The sequence below is a fragment of the Panthera onca genome, chromosome C1, assembly GCF_046562875.1.
Source record: "Panthera onca isolate mPanOnc1 chromosome C1, mPanOnc1 haplotype 2, whole genome shotgun sequence".
Taxonomy (NCBI): domain Eukaryota; kingdom Metazoa; phylum Chordata; class Mammalia; order Carnivora; family Felidae; genus Panthera; species Panthera onca.
In genome coordinates this window covers 67,889,254-67,901,588 of record NC_138346.1, presented here as the reverse complement: position 1 = coordinate 67,901,588, position 12,335 = coordinate 67,889,254, and the positions used below count along the sequence as shown (strand labels likewise).

Genomic DNA, 12,335 nt, shown 5'->3' with positions numbered 1-12,335 from the left:
AATACAAGTGTACTGTAGTATAGATTTCAATTCCTAGGATCAAGTGGCAAGTGCACTATCTTCATCATGAAGTTGACTGTGAAAATATTAGTAACTTAACATCACACTCTAATATGCAGAATTGTTTTACATATCAGTGAAAATCTTGGAGGAGCATTCACTGAAAATTAAAAAGTGACAGGGAGAGAGAGGGAGGGAGACGCGGAATCCGAAGCAGGCTCCTGGCTCCAAGCTGTCAGCAGAGAGCCTGACATGGGGCTTGAACTCATAAACCAAGAGATCATGATCTGAGCCGAAGTTGGATGCTTAACTGACTGAGCCACCCAAGCGCCCCAAAAGCTTACTTATTTTTGAAAAAAAGTTTAAGCAGGGGAGAGGCAGAGAGAGAGGGAGAGAGAGAATCCCAAGCAGGTGCCATGCTGCCAGCACAAGGCTTTATCCCATGAACCATGAGATCATGACTTGAGCTGAAATCAAGACTTGGTCGCTCAACCAACTGAGCCACCCAGGCACCTCAAATAGATACTTTATTAATAAATATTCTTATAATGGTGGTGAAATAGAGCCTAAACTAAAGGGACTACCATATTTGTATTTAAAATATCAGATCCATAATTCAGAGACTAGTATTAATTAAACAAACCATACACTTCTGGCACACAGACTACTACTTACTGTCCATCTGTGTTTCTAGCTTCTTGTTTTTCTTCTTTGGAGTTTTGTGCGGACTCTCCAGTAACACTGCCAAGGGCTGAGTTAGGATTGTTTTTCAGTGTATTTATTATATCAGTAGATCCAAAAGGAATATCTTGTGACTTCAGAGAAACATTTTCAGCCTCAACTTTAGGCACTTCACTCAGTTCTTCCTTTTCATCTATCTCTTCAAGGCTACGATCAGAGCTTATTCCAGCTACAAAGAAATGAAGATATAATCCTGAGTATTAATTTGCCTCATTCTTCCTACGCAATCCTAGCAAGAAAGGAGTTTTTAAAATCATAATTAGCTGGATGGACTCTTTTAAATGCTCATCCAAAACTAATAGTGAAATACTCTTCTAATGGTGAATAATCAAATTAACATATAATCAGATTATCTCAGACACATACAATTCTAAAAATAATATGCTATCGTTCTAGGTTTTATTCATGGTAGAAAAAAATAAATTATTTAAACTCAAACTTCAAGCTATATATCTGAAAGTTATCTATATATCTTTGGATTTAAATGATTGTTACATTTATGCAATAGGTCTAAATGTAAACGAAAAGAACATGAGATTTTTATATTGTCTACAAGTACACCAAAAAATTTGACTCAGTGGTTATCAGTGCTCACTACAATGGAGAGTTCTCTGAGTCCCTCTTAAAAATACTGATGTTCAGGGGTGCCTGGGTGGCTCAGTTGGTTAAGCGTCCGACTTCAACTCAGGTCATGATCTCGTGGTTTGTGAGTTTGAGCCCTGTGTCATGCTCTGTGCTGACAGCTCAGAGCCTGGAGTCTGTTTCAGATTCTGTGTCTTCCTCTGTCTCTCACCCTCCCCCATTCATGCTCTGTCTCAAAAATAAATAAATGTTAAAAAAAAAATTTTAAATACTGATGTTCACCCCCTCTTCCACGCCTGTTAAACCAGAATCTCTGATGGAGGGAACCAAAATCTTTAAGGTTCCTGAGGTGATTCTAATACAAAACCAGGGTTAAAAGCCACTGCCTTAGATGCTTGGTAAAATTTTTGAAAATACAAATGAGTATTATACAATGAAAATTATTCTCTCAGTTTGATTCTCAGAAGCAATTTCCTTTAACAGATTTTTCCTATATAGTATTGGAAAGTATAATGAACATACAAGCAGATATACATACTCATGTTTCCTTTTTTTGTTTTTCATCTAATATAAATGGAAGCATACTATACCTGATGTTTTTCACCTTCTGCTTCTCCAGTTAACTGTATCTGGAAAATTGTCCCATAACAATATGTGTGTGTGTCTGTGTGTGTGTGTGTTTCTTTTCAAAAGCTATGGCTAGTATCTCAGTGTATAAAAATGTGTTTTATCATTATTCCTTAAGCACCAACAACAAGTGGCCAACAGGCTAAAAGAGGAGACATCCTAACTGGTGCCCACACTAGCTGTGAAAGTTAATTTAATCTAAAGAACGAGGTTCTGGATCTTCACTTATTTAAATATAATTTAACACTTCCATTTACATAATAGCAGCTGAACAAACTTTAATTTTACCACAATAGAAGGGGGAGGAAAGGTGGCATAGCATTGGATTACAGAGATCAGCACAGCCACAAAATTTAATAAAAACTTCAACATGTTAGAAGAATATTTAGGGGCACCTGGGTGGCTCAGTCGGTTTAGCTGTCAACTTTGGCTCAGGTCATGATCTTGTGGTTTGTGAGTTCGAGTCCTGCATTGGGCTCTGTGCTGACAGCTCAGAGCCTGGAGCCTGCTTCGGATTCTGTGTCTCCCTCTCTCTCTGCCCCTCCCCTGCTCACGCTCTGTCTCTCTCAAAATAAATAAACATTAAAAAAAAACGTAAAAACAAAAAAGAATATTTAAAGTATTTAAAATGTATGTCTTTAATTTTATCTCTAGGAGTATCAACAAAAAATTTTGCTATTTATGCTGTTTAAAAAACTTTATTTTTTAAAGTTTATTTATTTGAGAGAGAAAGAGAAAGTGTGCACGAGCAGGGGAGGTACAGAAAGAGAGAGAGAGAGAGTCCCAAGCAGGCTCCACTCTGTCAGCACAGAGCCCGATGTGGGGCTCAAACTCATAAACTGTGAGATCATGACCCGAACTGAAATCAAGAGTTGGACGCTTAACTGACTGAATCGCCCAGGTGCCCCAAATATGGAGACTTTTAATGACAGTTTGTTGTAAATTTAAAAAAAGATTACTCAACAGAAAAAAATATTAAGGAATTTAAGTGAATTTTTTAAAAATATATTTTGGCAAATCTTGTTTTATTATGATTTGTGAAGGAGTCATTATGATACCAATGCACAAATATTATGTATGTAAAACAGCATATCATATCTGTGTAGTAAGAGTGTATTTACATAATTTGAAAACTGTGTATTGAGAAAATGAAAGGCTGTTCTGATTTAGATGCAAATGTGTTTTATAAATGGCTCCTTGGCATATAATAAGTTCTTTTGCAAATTAGATTAACTGAGGTAACATTTAGCAAATTATTGATTGTTATCCCTATTTCTCTCTTGCCCATCAAAAGTTATTTCACACAATTTTTCCTTAAATATGGGGCCCCTTAAAGAGAAACGGGTCTCAGTCGAAGTATAAAGAATGAGTTACGTGTTTCAAAAGTCTTCTCAAATTATTTTTCTGAAATTTTATAACTTGCTAGAGTCATATGGGCTTGCTTAAATATATATGTTTTTTAATAGCTTGAAGAGTACTCCTATTCTTAAATGTCTTAGGAAAGGAAGTGATTCTTTTTAAAAAATTCAAATTATCTGAAAGAACTTTCAGAGTTGGTTGGGTGACTAGCACAAATTTCCCCAAGCTTTGAAAAATAATAAATCAAGTTTTTTTTGTGTTAACAGAATTATATGAATCAGGCCACATTTTAGGACCACAATAGAAAAAGACTGGGTAAGGGGTGTGAACAATGAATAAATTCCACAAATATTGTAGCACAACTATTGTTTTGTAGCTTCGTAAGTTCTAATGGAAGAATACTCACTTTCAAAGAATACAGTGTTCAAAATCTTTGTGAAGTTTTAAGATCCAACAACTTCCAAAGGATAAATGTTAAAAAATTACAGAAGTCATCTTTTTAAAGTTTAACTATTGCATTTTTTACCTTTTCTTAGCTTTATATGATATGAATATTTTTCATCTTAAGTTTTTCATTCCCGCTAAAGAAAGCAAAACTGAAACAAAATATAAAATTCAAAACTTCTTTAAAATTCACAAAATGTAATATGTGTAAATGAAATTTAAATACTAAGCTTTCATAAGCTTTCATATTTTTGTTAAGTTTGTAGCATTTTACTTTTAAATTATTAAAGCTTATAGGGGCGCCTGGTGGCTCAGTCGGTTAAGCATCTGACTCTTGGTTTCGGCTCAGGTCATGATCTCATGGACTGTGGACTTGAGCCCCACGTCAGGCTCTGTGCTGACAGAGCCGAGCCCTGCTTGGGATTCTCTCTCTCTCTCCCTCTCTCTGCCCCTCCCCCACTGACACTGTCTCTGTCTCTCTCAAAATAAATAAATAAACCTAAAAAAATTATTAAAGCTTATAACTTCACTGCGACTTTTGGGGTACTTTGCATATTTTTCCTGGAAATGACTGAAACGGCAAAATAAACAAATTATCTCTCTTTGCTAAAATAAAATCATATTACCTCCATTCTGGTGAACTACTTTTTTAAAATTCATTCATTCATTCATTCATTCATTCAGAAAACGCTCACTTTGTCAGACACTAATGCAGTTGCTGCCAGAATAGTTTTCTTTCTCTTATAGAAAATGAGATACAGTTTACCTTCAGTAAAATTCATGATTTTGGGGATCCATTTTGGAATGCTTCATTTTGATAATTAAAATGTTCTATAATGAATACAGGTATATAGTTGAGTGACCACCACCACCACAATCAAGACACAGATAGAACAAGTCCATCCATCTCCAAAATCCCCCATGCCCTTTGGTGATCATCCCTTTCCCCAACCCTAGACCCTGACAACTATTATCCCCTATAGTTTTGCCCTTGAAAGAATGTTATATAACTGAAATCATAGAGCATCTAGCCATTTAAGACTAACTTCCCCCTTTTATCATTACATGCATTTTAGATTCAGCCATGTCATTGCATGTATTATCTATTCCTTTTAATGGGTAGGTGATATCACCAATGTTTGCACTGACCACAGTTTATCCAGTCCTCAGTTAAGGGACATTGGGTTGTTCCTCATTTTTGGCAATTATGAATAAAAATCCTATAATAATTCACATGTATGTTTTTGTGAGCAGAAAGGTTTTCATTCTTCTGGGAAAATACCTAGGAGTGGGATTTCTGAGTTATATAGAAAACCAACGCTTAAATTTTATTTTTAGAAACCTGCCAAACTATTTTCCAAACTGGCCATACAATTTTTTATTACTATAAGCAGTAGGTGATAATATATTAATTTTAAATAATTTTAAATAAGGACTCATTCTGAGTTAATAAAAAACTGAATAAAATCATTTATGATGAAATTCAAATATTACCTGACTATAAATTTTTGCAATCTAATAACAAAATAATTCCAATAATTTACTTTAAAAATCCCAATCGAAAGCAATCCTACAGAAAATAAGCCAGGCCTAGATAACAAAAAAGTAGTTCAAGAAAGAAAAAAATACATATATACTTTTATATTCATACAGTTACACATTGGAAACAACAGAGTTTAAAGAGTTTTGCCAAAAAAGCAGAGAGCCAAATAGCAGAAAAGCTGAAATCCTCCAAAGCCACTTATTTTATTCATCTTACACCTTGCATTATTCATCTATACGGTCAGGGAAAACATCAAACTCTAAACCTGTAATGGAATTTCAAGTGAAAGAGGGAAACTACTATTTCTTTGAGGCATTTTTACACACGGGATGACCAAGTAACCAAATTTTTCTGTGATTACATCTTACTCTGCATCAAACAAAGCACCAGGCAAGAAAGGCCTAGTCACCTACGTGTCAGAGATGCTACGGCCGCCTTGGGTGTTCCAGGGCACTCCGAGAGAGAGGCTTCATCCGGCGATCTGGGCACAGTGCACTGTTCGTGACTGGGGAGCCCAGGGCCAAGGGGGGCTTCTGCCAAAGAAGTAAAATCTGTGGAAATGGCACTTAGACAACAGAGTTAAGGCAAGCAGAGAACAAGAAGCATTTCGAAGAAATCAGATTTGTTAGCTCACAATTATCCACGCATTAATCAAGAAGAGGTAACTAGAAAAAAAAAAAAGGAAGAGAAAGAGAAATAGATATCAAGCAAAGTTTGAATAGCAGTCACATCTTTTTCCTAATACTTCTGAATCTTCTCATTTCACTTATATAGTTTGAAATTATTTAATACATTTCCTTTGTGGAACAAACAGTATCAATGATATTTTTCTGGGTAGGACTTAAGAAAAATCACGACTAGTTATATAATGATAATATTTTTAATCACAGAGGACAGGAGAATTCTTATATAAGATGTGTCAAAATCTCAAATTCCTAAAAATCAGCTAAGGATTAAAGATTTAGGAGCATTTGGTGCGCCTGAGTTTTTGCAGTGTTTATGAATCTTAATAATAAAAATTAAGGCTATACTGAGTAATTTTCTTACCTATAAAATTATCCCCATGCTAAAGTAATAGCATAGTAATATTCTATTTTTGGCTAGACATTAGTCTCTCATATTCATTTGTATCTAACTTTAAGTCTAAAAATGAAGAAATGTTACCATATTTATTCTTATAATAGCTACTAAATAGCTATTATTAAAAACATTAGGAAACAGCATTCAATCAAATTATTTTATTTTTACTGGCATTTCATTTATTTGGGAAATCCAAAATCAGACCATACAACAGAAAATATTTCGTGATAACAAATTTTTACCACTAAATGAGGACACTTTGTATATCGAATTCATACCTAGAACAGTTGCGTAAAGAATGGTACTTTACACTTTGGTGTAAGTTTTCTTCTGAACACACTAAAGTATGTTCCTAACTAAAACATGTCATTCGTCTTGGGAAGGACATTGACACCCTTGACACTGTACAGGGTAACCTGACATTGCATAAGGCAATCTCTTAAGGTACCATCACAGAACTGGAGTCTTGAGTTCTGCCAGTTTCATACTCAACCCAGGGTGGAAAAGTTTTCATTTCATAATATAAAATTTGGGAAATAGAGTCAGAGCATCTGCATCTCTTTCACAGGCAGAGCATTATAACTAGATTCATTCCTCAACTGTCATGAAAGATCTTTGTCAGTACCACATGACTGTGGGGCAAAGGTGTCCTACCTGGGTTGGACGGCCCCTCGGGGCAGCTGGCTTCCACAGCACTGTCTGTAGGAACTGCACGTCCCGCCTGCAGGACTAGAGGACAGAAGCGGCACACCTTACAAATAATCACACTCACAAATGGAACAAGTCTTTAGTAGGTTAACTTCATTCTTTTTCTATACTTTAGGGAAAGAGAGCCCTGAGGCTTTGTTAGAAGCCATTTCACTATACAGCTCTGATACAACTAAAACCTCCATGGATTCCCCTTCCTACAGGTAGTCAGCCCTGGGAGGAGAGTGTCCTTCTGAACAGATTCACAAGTGATCAATGCTCAATTTTAGGATCAGGGGGCTGCACAATTTTTTTCATTTTATCCTGTCGTCTTGCAGCTTTTAAAAAGGTAGTTATGTAAGAATAATCAGGGACTATCTAAGAATTATTAAAATTAATTAAAAGCCTAAGTTTAAGTATTATCATTTAATGAAAAGACCTGATTTATAACCTATATCACTTTCTTGTCTGTATTAAACAAGACACAACACACATGTAACGTTATTGGGAAAGTAACGTTACCAGTCACATGATTATCTTCATCACTTAGAGGCAGGGGCATTTTGGAGGGTGGGGAAGGTGCTTTTCGCTTTGTCCTTTTCAAAGATGAGTTGCCAACAGATGTACCACTGAGCTGCAGCGAGCCGGTCCTCACTATGCCTGCTCCACAGGGATTCTGGAAAACAAAATGACCAGACACAATCTCTATTTAGAAATTAACAGCAAACTTCAGGAAGACACCGACCTTTACATCCAAGGCACCACATACCAATATGAAACAGGAGAGTCATTCATTCCAAAAACATTATGGAGTGTCTGCAATGTGCCAGGAGCAGAGCTATGAGATTGATACGTAAAGTAAAATAAAATATGGTCCTTCTCAAGAAACTTAGGCTGGGATGGGAGCATGGCACACAAACAACCAATTATGAGCTAGTTAAAAACTAGTTTCCAAAGAAAAATATGAAGAAAACATTGGATGTAAAGTAAGAGCTGATAAAGGAAGGATATTTGTACATTAAAACAGCTGGCTTGATTAATGTTTTGTTTTGGCTTTAGTACTAATGTATTCATGACAAACATCTCAAAAATTTATATGTCTACCCAAGGCAAGGTCATTTGAGGTCACCGACTCTATACGCAGCTAATGGCTAACGCTCACATTCACAGCATGTGACTGTCAGCAGACCCTAAGACAGTCAGTCCTGCCTCAGCAGGCTGCCGGGTGCCTCCTGGCACACTGCCACGTCTTCTCACTCTTTCCAACTAACCTGCTTAAAGGGTTGTTCATAGTTTTTTGTCTCCAATTTCTCATCTCCCACTTGAACCCTTCCAACCAGATATTTCCCAACTTTCGATCCATTAAAGCTATTCCCATCAAAGTCATCAAGGACCTCCACCACGACTAAACTAGTGGTTAATTCTTAGAACTCAATTATTTGACCTGTTAGCAGCATTCAACAAAGTTGACCACCCTCTTCAAATCCTCTTTTTCTTAATTCCAGATTACTACGTTCCTACTCTGCATAGATCCCAACACCGTTTTCTTTTATGGTTCCTTTTCATCTCAGGCCTTGGATGTGGTTTCTTCAGTCTCTACATTCACTCTGTTGGTAATCTCCTCAATTTCCTTGGATTTATGTATTATTCATATGCCGATTAACTCCAAATTTACATCTCCATCCTGGACCTCTATCTGATCTCCACTTAACGTCTAAGGCGATTTCCACCAAGGCATGTCTAAAACGGAGTTGCTGATAATCCCTCCCTTCCACTCTCCTGTCAAAAATAATCCTGTTCTCACAGTCTCTGCTTCAATACAGAGTAAGTCATTCCTCCATTTGTTCAGTCCAGTAACTTTGGAGTCATCCACATCCCTTCTCTCTCACACTCCACATTGCAACCACTCCACTGCAACCACACTGGCCTTCATGCTGCTCCTCAAGTGTGCCAGGAGTGTTCCTACCTCGGGCGGTTGTCCTGGCTGTTTCCTGTGCCTGCCATGCTCTTCTGATAATTTGACGTCTTGCTACGTCCTCATTTTCTTCAGGTCATTTCTCAAATGCCACCTTTTCAATGAGCTCCTCCCCCTATATTTATCCCTTTTCCCAGCTTGATCTTTATAATCAGCATTTAATAGCTCTCCAACATCCCACCTAGTTGGCTTATTCACCTTGTTTATTGCCTGCTTCCACTAGAGTTGTGTGTAAGAGGAGGGATTTTTTTTTTTCTTCCTATTTTGCTCACTGCCGTATCTGGAGAACAATGCCTGGCCCACAGAAGTCTCTCAATACCTATTTGTTGAGTGAATGAATGAATGAAATACTGTCATTTCCATTTGGAAACAAGAGCCTTTGGAGCATGTAAAGCCTGAGTCATTCCAATCTTTAGACTATACAAGTACACCTAACAGAAGGGAACGAGTGCATTAGATGTCTTTCATCTTTATGCCTTGTGACACACCAAGAAAAATGTAGCAAATTTTACTATTTTGTAATTTCATAATATGCCTGTCAGAGAAGAAAGGAAAAAGAGATGTTTGAGTCAGTTGTCATCACTGTCAGTTGTGCTAGGTACTAAAAAGGAGGGCAGGTCATCTCACAGGGACAGAGCACAGTTAGGTCTACAGTGGCAGGCACTTGAAGGAACACACCTCTGAGGTTAACACCTCTTAGCAAGGGAGTGGACAGGGTGGCACCTGGCTGACCTGACTGTAGTCAAACCATTAAACTTCCTCCATACCAGCAGTAGCCACCAACCTCCTCTCCCCTCCATACCCCGGTCCTTCCTCCAGAACTTTTCAGACCTCTCCACAATCCAGCAAGGAAAGAGTTAAAGCCTGCCACCCAAACCCAGATTAATCCAGTCAATAAAGCCAATTCTGATTAAGTCTCAGGGCCAACCCTCATCCCCTACCCCCTCCACAGTAGATGTGGGGTCAGATCCTCAAGTGCAATTTGGATTTTTGAAAGAATCGGGAGAAGGATCCTTGGCAATCAAGAGCTGAGAAAGAAATGGATTATACAATACAGCTGGATGAGCAGGATTTAAATATCATTTTGAGTAGAATATAAAATTTTCTTCTTATTGATTGAAGATATATCTCTGTGTTCAGAAACTTTCACTTGCTATCTTATAATAAAATTTACAAATTGGGGGGTCTTTTAGGAAAAAGGCCAAAAATTCTCCTAGAACAATGAAGCACTTCACTTTTCAAAATAATGCTGTAAAAATCAAAAGCAGTAGAGAACATGTTATTTTATTTCTTGGATGAATTTACTTATGTAAAGCCCTATTAAGGCATGCCTTCTTACTTTCACAGAGCGAATTTACCAGCAAGAACACAGTAAGTGATAAATACGTAATTGCTGAGCGCACAGAGTTGGGGCAGCATTTGATTTTCCTCCTACTTCCATGCTGAAAACTTATTTCCCATGCTTTGACAGATTGCTTTCATGAGGTCTAGAATATAAACCCGTGTTCCCCTTCAGGCCAGATTCCCAATCACTGTCATTTATTGGTCTTTCTTATTACCTGATAAAAGCAGTCACGACTTGAATTAGTCATGAATTTCTCAGATAATAGTATCCATTTAGGAGTTAGAGCTCTTAAATTTTGCTCATAATAAAGTAGACAGTATAGAAATTAGAAAGGGAAGAATTTATATACACAAATTTATAGGAACCTGTCCATTACTCAAAGATAAAATAAAAATAGATGCATATATTTCATTTATGTCCCTAAAGGTCTAAAAATAAGGTAACTTGTTTTGTACAGGATATATTTCTATGGACCAAGAATTTAAAGTTGCCAAATATACAGATTTTAGTTTTACAAACACCAAAAAAAATTTGATAGTATTTATAAAGACAATTAAGGGAAAAGAAGAGCAAAGCCATGAATATTTTAAAAGAGCACATATTTTGTAATTTTACCCTATAGAACTTAACTCCCTTTACCCTATTTTGCAAGTGTAACATGAACATAAGAGAACATACATTTTTAGAGCTACAATTGGATCAAAGACTAAGAAGGAAGACATTAAGAAAGACAGCATGATTGTCACTGAGTGGTACCAGGTAGACATACGTGACCTGTCATAACCAATTCTGTCATATAGATTCTTTACTATAGTTCTTTACTATAATTAATGCTTAAAACTTATTAAGTTTATGACATAAATATAAATTTAACAAATTATGTAGGATGGCCCAAAGGCAGGAGTTTTCAAGGAATAAGAATAGTGAGTTTAGATAATTAGCAACAGATGGACAGAAATATAAGTTTGTCCTGAGGTACAATAATATTAGCGTTAGTGTTCAAGGAAATAGCTTAACATATATTTCTTGTCTTTTAAGACAGAGAGGCAAGAGCTTCCCCCACCCCTTTTTTTAAGACTGTTAGAAAATAATTTCAATCATCTAAGAAGGAAGGGTAAGGTAATAAAAATCAAACTTGCAGTTATTTTGTGTTAAATAAAATATCACTAATAAGACCAAAATGTTCGAGAAACCTCGGGCCTTGAAAGGATGTTCTGTATTTATTGTAAACATCCTCTCTTGGCTAAAAGCATGCAAGAAAAGAAGGGGCATTTAAGTGAAAAGACCTAGGTGTTCCTAAAAACCAAGAAAAGTGGTGTGTACTGAGGGATGTGGGCAGAATATACGTAGCTGGCACATAAGAGTAGAGAGGCTCCTAACCCAAGAATGACTCCTGGTAGAAAGCAGGCTCACTAACCCATCACAGGGGCTTACATAAACACATCATGAATTCCCATATAAAATGCTAGGGAAACAAAAGCAAAAACGAACTACTAGGAGCCCATCAAGATAAAAAGCTTCTGGGGGGCGCCTGGGTGGCGCAGTCGGTTAAGCGTCCGACTTCAGCCAGGTCACGATCTCACTGTCCATGAGTTCGAGCCCCGCGTCAGGCTCTGGGCTGATGGCTCGGAGCCTGGAGCCTGTTTCTGATTCTGTGTCTCCCTCTCTCTCTGCCCCTCCCCCGTTCATGCTATGTCTCTCTCTGTCCCAAAAATAAATAAAAAACGTTGAAAAAAAAATTAAAAAAAAAAAAAAAAAAAGATAAAAAGCTTCTGCACAGCAAAGGAAACCATCAACAAAATTAAAAGGCAACCTTCGAAATGGGACAAGATATTTGCAAATGACATGTCTGATAAAGGGTTAGTAGCCAAAATCTATAAAGAACTTATAAATGTCAACACCCAAAAAATAGATAATCCAGGTAAGAAATGGGCAGAAGACATGAATAGACA

At 36.9% G+C, this 12,335-nt stretch overlaps 1 protein-coding gene across 13 annotated transcripts in view; it reads right to left on the bottom strand.

Annotated features, from left to right (window-relative positions):
* COBLL1 (cordon-bleu WH2 repeat protein like 1) overlaps window positions 1-12,335 on the bottom strand; it is a 175,071-nt gene that overhangs the window by 16,716 nt on the left and 146,020 nt on the right. For 9 of the 13 annotated variants that reach the window (XM_060621271.2, XM_060621266.2, XM_060621277.2 and 6 more), the window contains 4 exons: window positions 7,586-7,739; window positions 7,031-7,105; window positions 5,710-5,847; window positions 676-910 (listed from right to left, as the gene is read on the bottom strand). In XM_060621271.2, the coding sequence (XP_060477254.2) occupies window positions 676-910; window positions 5,710-5,847; window positions 7,031-7,105; window positions 7,586-7,739 (602 nt within the window). The remainder of the gene's footprint in view (window positions 1-675; window positions 911-5,709; window positions 5,848-7,030; window positions 7,106-7,585; window positions 7,740-12,335) is intronic. The other 4 variants (XM_060621274.2, XM_060621276.2, XM_060621278.2 and 1 more) reach the window with 2 other exon arrangements.